At 37.5% G+C, this 12,958-nt stretch overlaps 1 protein-coding gene across 3 annotated transcripts in view; it reads right to left on the reverse strand.

Moving 5' to 3' along the window:
• The window catches only part of pard6a (par-6 family cell polarity regulator alpha), a 37,150-nt gene that overhangs the window by 2,462 nt on the left and 21,730 nt on the right, over positions 1-12,958 (reverse strand). For all 3 annotated transcript variants that reach the window (XM_067502292.1, XM_067502291.1, XM_067502293.1), the window contains 3 exons: positions 4,114-4,403; positions 1,341-1,466; positions 907-1,106 (listed from right to left, as the gene is read on the reverse strand). In XM_067502292.1, coding sequence (XP_067358393.1) covers positions 907-1,106; positions 1,341-1,466; positions 4,114-4,403 — 616 coding nt within the window. The remainder of the gene's footprint in view (positions 1-906; positions 1,107-1,340; positions 1,467-4,113; positions 4,404-12,958) is intronic.

Raw genomic sequence — 12,958 nt, forward strand, 5'->3', positions numbered from 1 at the left:
AAATAAGTAGCCCTTTGGCCCATGTACCCAAATGGATCTAATGGATTTCATATAACCACAACAAACCTGGTTTAGGGACCTTACAAACAGTCTTGGCCAAAAATATCAGCACCCTGGAAATTCTATCAGAAAATGCAACCCTTCAATCAGAAAATTGGCATTTTTATCTCAATATTTTTTAGCACGCCTCATGTAACCGTGAATGAGTTTCTTACACCTCTCTACTAGAATTATGGACCACTCTTCTTTGCAAACTGCTCCAGGCCATTCAGATTTGAAGGATGCATTCTCCCAACTGCTGTTTTGAGATCTCTTCTTTTAACCTCCAACATGTTTGACTGTAGGGACTGTGTTCTTTGAAGGCCTCATTTATTTTTCTGTAAACAGTGCCATGATGATCTTAACCAAAAAGTTCTACTTTTGTCTCATCTTTTCACAGTACATTCTCCCAGAAGGATTGTGGTTTTTGTCACATACGTTTTGGCAAACTCCAGTCTTGCTTTTTTATGCCTTAGTGTCAGCAGTGGTGTCCTCCTGGGTCTCCTACCATAGATTCCCTTTTCATTCAGATGGCAACAGATAGTGCAAGCTAATACTGTTGTACCCTGTGTCTGCAGATCAGCTTGAATTTGTTTGGAAGTTAATCCAGGTTCATTATCCACTATTCAAACAATCCTACATTGTAATTTTTCATTAGATTTGCTCTTCCGTGTCCAGGAAGGTAAGCTTCAGTGTCATGGGGTTTAAAACTCTTGATATATGATAATGATAATGATAATGATAATGATGAAAATGATAATGATAATGATAATGATGATAATGCGCACAGTGAACACAGGAACTTTAGATCTCTGGAGATCAAACAGTACAGTCACAGACAGCCGCACTGTCACAACCATGTTTTACCTTGCAGTAATGGGGTTGCTCTGAGAGGCTGGACTTTGTGAGTCATGTGATAGAGCGGAGCCTGTAGATCCAACTGACCCTACAGAACCAGAGTTGCCCACTGTAGTTTTACTCCCACGATGCACCACATTGTTCCTCTGGTTAACTGGTTTAACAGTCACAATAAGGTTGTGACTGTTAGCCACCATCATGTCTGTAACCTAAAAAGAGAGTTATAGCTTTGAAAGAAGTCAGTGGATTTGAAAACATAAATCATGTGTGTTGTACATAAATTAACTTGTTAATCACATTTTGAATGTTGAATGTATGTTATACCTTATGATTCAAACAGTACCTCATTCAATACATGAATTGAAAACTATTATGGTAACATAATTTAACTTTTGCAGAAGCTCCGTGGATCTCCGCAATCATTAACTTTTGGCACTGTTTACCTGATCCAAAGATTTTCCTGCTACATCAATGCCGTTGACTTCAAGGATTTCGTCGTTAACTCCCAGCAGCCCGGTGCTCTCTGCCAGCCCACCACGTACCAAACGAGATATGAACACCCCTGGAACCTAAAGAGGAAAGCATAAAATACTTTTCTGTTTGTTTCATCAGTTACAACGTAAGATCCTATATTTTTTCTGGTCAAACATAAGAAAAATACAGCAACATGTCCATTATATGCCATATGTTATCAAAAACTTTATTGTGTTGGGTTTTTAACAGATATTGCAAGCAAGGGTATTCAAAAAAAGCAATATAATAATGATTGGGATGGCGAACTGAGATCACAAATATGTTAACAGGACTTTCACACACATGGCTACAGAAGTCTGGGTCAGTTGCGGCACCAATTTATTGTCAACTGAAAACCACCTACTGTCCACTTTACATGCAACAGCAGTTAAAGAAAGGTGATCTTTATGAAAATACATCGTCTCTGTTTAGCTATTGTTAGGTGAGCGTTTTTTAGAAACATTTTGATTCCAGCAGATACCAAAACAGAAAGCCTGTTTTTTGCCTGATGTGGAGGAATTCGAAATTAAAAACAGAAAAAGTTGATCACTGTGGTGTCTCAGTTATTAACAATGTCTTTAACTTGGTCCTGATAACTTATATCACATATCAAGTTGATTGAAGTGGACCTAAAACAGAAATCAATATATATTGTGGATGAATTAGAAATAAAAAAGGGGAAATGGTGGTTGCCATGGTTTCCTGATTATTAAACAATCCTATGTAAGAAGTGAGACAGAATTACAAAAAAATAAATAAAAAAAGTACAAATTGACACCATTGTAGTTGGAAAAACTGGTTGGAGCCAACCATGTAACAACACTTCAGATCAGAACTGCAGCTTCACCAAAGAACAGATATGAAGAAATGCAAATATAATCATTCAAAGTGTCTTAGTTTTTCTGTGCAATATGTCCGCGGTACCCTACTGGTGGCGTTCCATAAAGAATACAGTGTGTTTAATCTGAAGCAGAATTATAAAATCCAACCTACAGTTCTCCTTTCAGCCACCAGGTATTGCAAAGTCACTTCCCTGATCCCCTTTCTATACTGTACTATAGCCTACTAATGTCTGTGAATGTGTTTCTGAATTTCTTGACAATATTACTGCGCTAGATAATTACAGAAGATTACACCAGGTTTCAGATTATTATTATTTAAAGATCTACCAAATATTATAAACACAGCAATGTGAGTCATTGAAATAGTATAGTGTGTTAAAAACTTTATTTTAAATCAGATTACAGATGATGATGATGACGTCTTGGACATGACACTGCCTTAAGTGTAAATTGTGTCTTCGGCTCTGTTGAATGAATGAAAAGTGATCTACCAATTGTTAGTTTTTTGATTAGTTGTCCTCCCTTCCTCTAGTAACACAGACCTACAGCTTATTAGTGTTTTTGTTATCACACAAATGACACACATACTTGCAGGTGAATATTCTGCGCAATGGAGCATATGCTCAAACATTCTTAAATGATATATAAATGACTTGGATTTGTCGACTAAGTTTGGTTCCTATAGTTAGTGTTTATTTACTGTAGGCTGCTGTCATGTTTTGTGCGCCTAATTACTTTGCATAGTTTTGGTGTCAGATCAGCTGACGTTTTCAGACAAAAATCTTCAGGCCTGCGATATCCATGCCACTATTGATCTCAAGTGAAAGCGAAAGACCCGCCCGACAACAAGTGACTAGTGTCCATCTTCATTCCCTCCATTTAAAAAAACATCCTTTTTTCAACAGTTTACCGCTGGCCCGTGTTCATATCATGTTCATAATGTTTGCCAATTAATAAAAATTAAAAACTCATATCAGATTGGCATACATATTCAGAAACTTTGCAACAACACTTATTATTAGCTCAAGTGCCTCCCATTTCCCTTGATTGTTGATTGGAGTTGACAATGTAAACTATATCAGACCAAACACCATGAGGTAAAAGGAACCGTATGGAGAGTTCAGAAACAGGATTATAACATGTTCCACAGTGCTCAGTGGCAACAGTCCTAAGCACACAGCCAAGACAAAACATAAATGGGTTAGGGACAACTGTCCTAGAGTCCTCGTGAAGGTCCTGGAGTGGCCCAGCTGGAGCCCGGACTTGAACACCTCTAGAGAGAGCTGAAAATGGCTGTCTTCCAATGGTCTGCATCCAACCTGACTGAGCTTGAGAGGATTTGCAAAGAATGGCAGAAAATCCCCCAATCCAAGCTTGTTGTGTCATACCCAATGTGATACATGCCAATGTGATATTTCAGCATTTGTTTTTTGTAAATTCATAGACACTTCTAAAATTCATATTTTGTGTTATTATTATGGCATACTGAGTGTAAATTAATTTAAAAAAAAAAAAGAATTTAAACAAATTTAAACAACTGTATTATCAGGCTGCATAACAATAATGATAACAGTAAAGGGTGTCAGAAAACTTTCTGAATTCACTGTATTTCATCTAGTTAAAACAAATCTGATTGCAAATCTGTCACATTTTATATTTGTTTGACATTAGCTCTTTCAGTACAAACATTAGCGCCAGTGGCATGATTAGCCTGGGTACCACCTCTCCTCATCTAAGCTATGGCTAAAATTGTCTTGAGGATTATGTTTGATTATCATATTAAATTTGTTGTGTTACCTTGAAAGGTGGAATGTCATCTTGTATAATACACAGTAGGTTTAAATTAAATAACTTATCTCACCTTTTCGACACCATGTGGTGTCACCCGCATGCTTACTCCATCACGAATGTAGAAGCCTAGGGGTTTATGGGTACCATGCTTGTGGAGTCGTACACGCCGGTGTGTCTCAGGTAAGATGTCCACATCGATAATGGATGAGATCTGTCTGAAGTTCTGTGGTAGACCAATCATAAGGCCCTGTTTATTCTTTGAGTGGGTGGAGCCTGACCCAGTGGGCCGGAGTCCAGTTAAGCCCAGTCCCTTTTTACGCCTCTGTAGGGAGTTGGTGCCAAAAACTACAGGTTCATCCTCTTTAAGGGAACACAAAGAAACATTAAGAGATAGTTCATTAGTTACATTGCGATGTACATACAAATGTCAAGTACAGTGCATTTTTAATAGTATTGGAAACTGGCCTGGTGACTTACATATGTATATAAAACCATCCTACAGATGGAGCAGCCTAAAACTGCTGCATGATTCATGCTGGAGTCCTGCCGGATGGGGGATGTATCCCATACGGAATTTACACTGAATGTTGACCATCCGCAATGACGTAATGAACTTAGACCCACGTTGTTAATGCCCCTAAACCACTTTCTTAAAATCAGGTTGCAAAGCTGGATTAATGCATCAGGTGGAGCAGTGATTAGTGTTAAGATACTGCAGTATGTGGCGATCTGAACCTTCTGTCCAATCAAAAATCCTCATTGTACTGTAGCTCTTTGTTTTTCTCTCAGTGATCTGCATTGTGAACATTAACTATAAGAGTCCAGGTTCAGGTCTGTGTGTCTGTTTAACCGCAGGCTACACACACCAGCAGAGCAGAGGTGGAGGTGTTTTTATTTGTGCTTTAAAACGTAATCACAGTGACACTATCAGAAAATAAGATTTTATTTCTCAGATTTGTATGTTAAAATCGCTCCCTTTCTTCATTCAGTCTCTACCAAACTCGACCACTGTCTTTCTCTGTGTCACAAATGGCAGCAGCGGAATGGAGACACTCACCACATACTTTTTATTACCCATGTAGAAACACCGTGGTGGTACAGTAGTTAACGCAAACCTATTCAAACCTACCTAGACTTCTGTTAATATAACGTCAATATTATTATTATTATTATTATTATTAATAATAATAATAATATCGATGGAAGCAGGGCTCACTAATTCAAACAGTATAGTGACAGAAAACGATGTTATTAATATTATATTAAGAGAAGTCTAGGCAGGAGCTCACCTGTTCAAACCTACCTAGATTTCTCTTAATATAATATCAATATTAATAATAATATCCATGGAAGCACAGCTCACTAATTCAAACAGTATAGTGACAGAAAACGCTGCTTTTTTGTGTTTTGAGCGATGATGTTGCTGTTACGAAATGCTGTGCATTTCATTTTCAGTCTGACTTTTTGTGGACTTTGATTAAAAAAATGAGACAGCATCGCTCCAGTAATGATTTCTCCAATCATTCAGCTTTTTGCTGTTACAGAATCAAAAGTGCAAAATTCTGGACCTATTTAAATAAACTGTTCTAATCCAACACTCTCCCACCAACACATGCATCTGAACTGGCTTTAAAAATAAGATTATTGCAAGATTAATGATTATTGTTAATATTGCCCAGGTCTGTTTATCGCCTTTCTTTATGGTGGCTGGTTTCTGATGAGGGGTAAGGGGATTAGGAAAACCTGTTTTCCTGCCATGTTTAGGTGGTTTCTAAACAGCTTCTCCAACAGCGCATGTACATAACAAAAGGCTGCAGGCAGAAACACACATTGACTGAATGAGGGTGAGCTTGTTTGTAAAACAAAGTCCGTCTGAAGTCCGACAAAAAAATGAAACACAAAGTGCCTCGTAGAAGCCTAAATAAGGTACTTTCCCCCACAGATTTTTTCACCTGTGCATGTCTCCTCTTTCCTGTACTCCGCCTGCACTTTCAAACTGCTGCAATAAAATAAGAAATAAAATATAAATATGGAGAGACCCCCACCAAACAGTCCATTCTGGTGCAGACAGCCACAAAGTTTCTTTCTGTGAAACCCTTTAAGGAAAACAGTAACGTCACACACATTTAACTAAAAATATCTGAAATGCAAGTTGAGGGTAAAATTTGACAGTTTGCCCTGTCAAAAAATATGACAATAAAGTTTTAGCAACTATGAGCAGAAAACTAAAGTCATACATTAAGAGCTGTAGTCCTGAAAACTTTGTTCAGGACTGTTATCTGCTGAGCAACTTCTGCTAGATGCACAACTAGAGCAATTAAATTTCTTAAGCATCAACAGCCTGCACTGCCGCCTCAGAATTTAAAGTTGTGGCAACTTTTTTGTGTAACTAAAAAATAAATTACTTAAGGTGAAAATTCAAGATAAAATGTATTTCAAGGGTTTCTGCTGTTAAAATATGTGAATAAATAATTGTATGTGGTAGTGACATCTTTACAATTCCAACAAATGTGATAATTTGGTTTAAAAAACTAAAAGTGAAACTTCAGCTCAGAAATACTATGATGGTGGAACGCGCTACGAACTCTGCATGTTCAGCAACCTCACTTCCAATTTTCAAAAATCTGCTGAAAACATAACTCTTCAACACTTTACTATGCACTATAATCTTGGAAAAAAATAAGCTAAGTTCTTTTCGCTCTTTCTTGCACTTGCATCTCATGAAATGAAAACACATCTTCTGAAAGCACTTTGCTATTATGTTTTCTTTTTGAATACATTTTTTGCTGCCTTGTACCTTTGGATTAAAACGCCTGTGCCAAATGATTAAATGTAAATGTAAAATTTGCTGTGTCTACAGTAGTAACACATACAGGTCAAGCACTGGTTTATGTGTAAATGTGTTTATGTGAGCAAAGTACCACCTTTTGCATGAAAGGGGCTTAAATAGGGGCGGTTACTTTGAAATGTATACACCCCCTAGCAGGCAACAGAAAAAGAAGGGCTGCTGATAAAAAGCTGAGACCTGCGCAACATTCAGGCAACACCTTCCTGACAGGCAGCACCTTCCTGACAGGCAGCTGAGTAGTCTTCGCAAACATCTTCAACCTGTTTGTTGTAAATTCCAGTGTCCCACCTTGCATGAAGTTTTCTACAGTCATTTCCCAACTAAAAAGCAGCAGTGGTCTAACTGTCTGGTCACACTCAGACGTGATTTCAAGAAGTGCTTTAAATGTCATCAAAGCCAGCCACCAGTTTTTGACATTTTGCCAATAAAGACAATAGGTCTACTGAAGATACTATAGCCAATGCCCTCTACATCACCAGGAAAGCTATTATTCCAAGCAGGCTGGTTGCCAAACTTACTGACCTAGGACCGTCCAAATCCATCTGGATCAAAGACTTCCTGACAAACCACTCCCAGAATCTGAGACTAGGCCCACCACCCATCTTCCATTCTTTCTCTTTAAACAAATGACTGTGTTCCCACACAAAATCAAATAATACCATCATTAAGTTTGCAGTCATGGTTGGACTTATGTCAGGAGGGTATGATATCAAAAGACTGACAGGATGGCTTTCAGAAGTCTCTGATCCTTCACTTCTTAAAAACAAAAGAAAGCAAGCAGTAGTTCACAGTAGATCGCAAACAACTATACATAGATAAAGATTGCATGAAAAGGGTCCCCATCTTCAAGCTTTATGTATACATATTGCTAAAGATCTCTCCTGAAACATCAACAACACAGTTGCAGTTAAGAAGGCACAGTACAGACTCTATTTTCTTGAGAGTCTCTCATCAGCTGCCCATTGCCCACTGGAAGAATTTCTGAGCTCCCACTGCTTCAACTGAGCTACGTGAAAAATAAACACTACTAAAAACTTACTTTTATATTTCTTAGCCTATCTGCATGATCTGTGTTTTTATGTATTTAGTTACACTAGTTTTATAATGATCTTGATTATATTTACATTTTGATTTATCGATATATGAAAAATGCAATAACATTAGAAGTATCTCAAGTGAAAATCTCAATCTCCTCATTTTTTCCTGTGTTGAAACTGACTTTATTTACTTGTTTATTTAAAGTTTTGTCTTTGGTTTGGAGAGGTATGCACAAAAGCAACATTAGAGCTCCTACTAAATTTCTTTGTAAGTTTAGAGATATTTATCTGGCTAATATTTATGTTATGTTATGTTATGACTCACCAATATTTCTTTCTGAGTATTAAATTCAATCCCTAGTACTCAAATGCCGTTTAAAAAAAAAACAAACAAAAAAAAAAACACAGTATATTGGCATATAAAGCAAAATTACAACCCCAATTCCAAAGTTGTGACAGTGTGTAAAACCTAAATAAAAACAGGGTGTAATGACTTGCACATCTCATCAACCATTATTATATTCACAAAAAAATATAAACAACATCTCAGATGCTGAAACAGACATTTTTATGGAACTACTTTGGTGGAATAAATATTAATGTGTGTATTTTGTGATTAACATTTTGATAGAGCATGAAATTAGCATGGATATGTAATTTATTTCATATTGATCTGTTTATTGTGCCAGCTAAGGAGCTGCATTAGCATGATAACATTAGCCAACCGAATTTGGAGGAGGCTAGTTAGCATGCCGCTGCTTGCTGACATTAGTTTCTGTATTAAATAATACAGGAATAGTTATGAAGTATGGGTGATAAGTGGCTCAGTCACCTTGTCACTTCCGCGGGTACGCCTTGATAGTTGGGTAGAGGCAGGTGAGGTTGGACATGTCCATACGGACTCAGTTCTCAGTTTTCTCTTTAAAATATTTCCCGAGCCTGGCTTACAGTATCTCCAATGAATGCAGCGTTCGGCCTAGCAGACACCTGCTTATACTAACATTACAGTTATCGGGGTAATGTGAGTTATGTGAGATCGTAACAAACCCAGTTACACCATATAATATTGCACTCAATGGTTTTACTGCCTTGGGGGCTGGAAAGCTGTGGTTGATGTTTGCTACTCTCAAGGGGACTAACATTATTTCTCTTTCTTCTTAAATTATCCCCTGACACTGGCCAGCAGTGAGCCTGCTGAGTGCAGCAGATGACTGCCTCTTTGCCGTAGTGTCAGCGGAAGTGTTGCTTTATCAGTGGAAACACCGTTTGCCAGTGTGCAATCAATTTTACTAGTTAGCATTATCATGATTTATGGAAAAAACATACCAAATAACATACAATGCAATTGTTTTACTTCCTTTAAACAATAAAAGCGGGCTTGTTTTAAAATACCAACATGTGATGGAGTACAGTATCAATTCAATGAGGTGTCATACAATGAGTAATCGTTTTTAAGATAAGTAATACTAACTGCAGCAGTTAGAACATTGGAAATTAAGTATCACTAGGTGGCAGTGTAGCATACAAAATGTATTTCAATTTCAAGCATTCCATTTAGCCAGATAGAAAATTAGAAGCTACAATGGGTTAGACCACTCATACTGTCTCACTCTTTGAGATTCTAATAAAAAAACACTAGTTTCAAAATTGACCTTCAATATGTACCCTCTGCCCCTATGCAATCATCAGTTTTTTTAATTAACTAGTGTAGGCATTTAGTATTACCAGATGCACTCAAACTACCAAACATAAATGAATGTCTACATTGTTATTTTTTGTTTGTATGTTATTTTGAATATTGAATATATGCAGTTTTTTTTATATGAATTGCAGAAGGAAGTTGGGGTTCAGGGTGCATTACATGAAGCTACAACCAACATCCGTATTATTTCCCTGTAAGGTTGTACTTGTAAGTCTGTCTTTCACAAATACTCAAATACAAGTACAAATTTTATTTACAATGCATCTAAATTTGTAAATCATAAAATAAAGATACAAATATTTATTGCACAAAATTAGCTCCATGCCATTTCATGGAAAATATTAGCTCATTTTGAATTTAATGACAGCAACACATGGAATAGGGGGAACAAAAGGCTTGAAAATAAATTGCCGCTTATCAAAAACAAACGGACGAGCATTTGACAACTAATTAGGTTATTTGGCAACAGGTCAGTAACGTGATTGGGCATAATAGGAGCATTTCAAAGAGGCAGATCCTCTCGAATGTAAAGATGGACAGAGGTCTGTGACAAACTGCATCTAAAATTTGTGGAACAATGTCAGAAAATGTTCCCCAACATAAAATTCCTTCTACAGTATATAATATCATCAAAAGATTCAGAGAATCAGGAGGAATCTCAAAACTGGATGTGCGTGATCTTTAGGCCCTCAGCCCATGCATTAAGCTCCAGTAGAGAATTATGCCGTTTTTTTAATGCAGTGCCGCCTAACTTCCAGAAATCACTGTCTGTGAACACCACTGTGCAATCCACAAACGTAAGTTAAAGCTGTATCATGCAAAGAAGAATCCATATGTGAACACAATCCAGATACGCTGTAGTGTTCTCTGGGCCAAAGCTAATTCAAAATGGTCTGAGGCAAAAAAGGAAAACTGTTCTGTGGTCAGATGAATCAAGATTTGAAATTCTTTTTTGTTAACCATGGTTGCTGCGCCCTGCAAACTAAAGAGGAGAGGGAGCATCCAGCTTGTTATCAGCAGACCATTCAAAAGCTTGCTTCTCTGATGGTATGGTGGTGCATTACTGCCTATGGTGTGGGCAGCTTACAAATCTGGAAAGGCACCATCAATACTGAAAAGAACCTAGTGATTTTAGAAGTAAACATCGCCCTGTTTCAACTTTTTTGAGATGTGTTGCTGACATCAAATTCAAAATGAGCTAATATTTTCCATAAAATAGTAAAATAGTCTGTTTCAACATCTGATGTTTATGTTCTGTTATGAATAAAATATGGGTTGATGAAATTTGCAAATCAATGCATTCAGTTTTATTTAGGTTTTACACAAGTAAAATGTAGATGCCAATGCTTGCACTTTTAACCATATAGCATTTATAAACTTTTTATAGTGACCGGGGTTTGGTGCTCAGTGGTGGAACTTTGGGTTGGGATGCATTAGGCCTCGGGTTTGAATCCCACCCCACCAGGTGTAGCCCCACCCAGCCACCGAGGGTAACCTTGGTGCAGGTCCCAAGCCCGAATTAAAAAAAAAAAAAAAACTCATGACAATTCTCTTAAAAAATTCTGTCTTTCTTTATAGTGTTCATTTCACTGTCTCTCTCTTCACCAACCTTTTCAATGACAACCAGTAAGATGTATTAAAATATTAATTATGCAGATACATGCCTGTACTACTAATTCCACAACCTTAATTCCAGCAAGCCACTTTACCGACTTCATTAAAGTTTAAATAACTACACGACAGCTACTCTATTATTCTACTACTCTATTACTTAAGCACAAGTCTTGAATCATACCTTTGGTTTTGCCGATGTTTTTGTTATAATAACAAATTTACAGCCTTCATTGTCATCGAGACTTCATTGCAAAATAAACCTACATGCAGTTACTGTATTGATAGTTAGACATCACACACTCATGGGAACACCTCCCTGGAGGGAAAAAGAAGGCGTTCGTCTGCTGCCCACCACAATATTTTCTTACTTTCTAATAATTTCTTGTCCTCGACCATCTAAATGTCACCGACTCATCTACATAAATTGATATGGCTCTCTGTAGCCCTGTAAGGTCTGTTTTATCCTAGTGGCAGCAAAAGAGGATGCTTCAATATTGTATTAAGAGCCATGGAATTTTTAGTTCTCCCGACTTTGTTTTTCTTAAGCTGAGATTTAATAAAACTTTTAATTAAAACAAATGTAAAATGAATAGGTCTCTACTATAGTTCTCTGGAGTTTCCCTCATATTTTTCCCCCTTGAGGCATCAGGCAAGTTTCAAGCATGCCTACAAGACATAAAGGCCTGGATATCCCACAATTTCTTACTTTTAAAGTCACAGTATTTGGGCCTAAATCTCAGAAATATGCTGTCCAACCATATAGTTACTCAAGATGGCATAATACTACTGCAAAGAACCTTGGAGGCATTTTTGACAAGGATTTGTTTATCTTTACCTCACATATAAAAAATTCCGACAATGCCGGAAAATGAATCCAAAATGCTGCAGCAAGAGTACTTGCTGGGATTAGAAAGAGAGCTTGTATGTCACCGTCACTAGCTTCTCTATTGGCTTCCCATTAAATCTAGAATAGAATTTCAAATCCTGCTTCTTATATATGAAGTTCTAAACGATGAAGCTGTATTATATATTATATATAACTAAAAGCTCTGATAGAGCTTATAGTTAGTTATAGTCATGCTGCTATAGGCTTAGACTGCTGGGCGACCCACCCCTAATGCACTGAGCTGCTTTCCTCTTCTTGTCTCTCTCTCCTCTCCTCCCTCCCCACAATTGTCACCATGTATGACATTAACTTTGTGTCTTCTTTCTCCCCTAGTTGTTTTTCTCGTTCTCCCTCTCTTTCCCTTTCTGCAGGTGTCCCTTGCTTTTTGCTCTATTCTTTTCCCTCTCTAATTTCCACTCACCCAAACCGGTCAAAGCAGATGAACACCCACCCTGAGCCTGGTACAGCTGGAGGATTCTTCCGTTAAAGGGAGTTTTTCCTCTCCACTGTTGCCTAGGGCTTGCTCAAGGGGGGATTTGTTGGGTTCTCTCTATACATCTTTATAGTCTTGATTTTATTCTGTAAAGTGCCTTGAGATGACTTTGTTGTGAATTGGTGCTAAATAAATAAAGTTGAATTGAATTGGATTGAATTGAAAACTATCCGAAATGCATTACCCCGTCTAGAGCGTTACAAACCCAAGGAAAGGAAGGAGCCAAAAGCACTGACAAGTCAATAAGTACTAACTGGTGGTTTCCTTTCCACAGTCATCTGCCAAATCTGATGGGTACTGTTCCAACAGTTGTTCATGACACCTTTTTCAACGTT

The sequence above is a fragment of the Channa argus genome, chromosome 4 (assembly GCF_033026475.1).
Source record: "Channa argus isolate prfri chromosome 4, Channa argus male v1.0, whole genome shotgun sequence".
Taxonomy (NCBI): domain Eukaryota; kingdom Metazoa; phylum Chordata; class Actinopteri; order Anabantiformes; family Channidae; genus Channa; species Channa argus.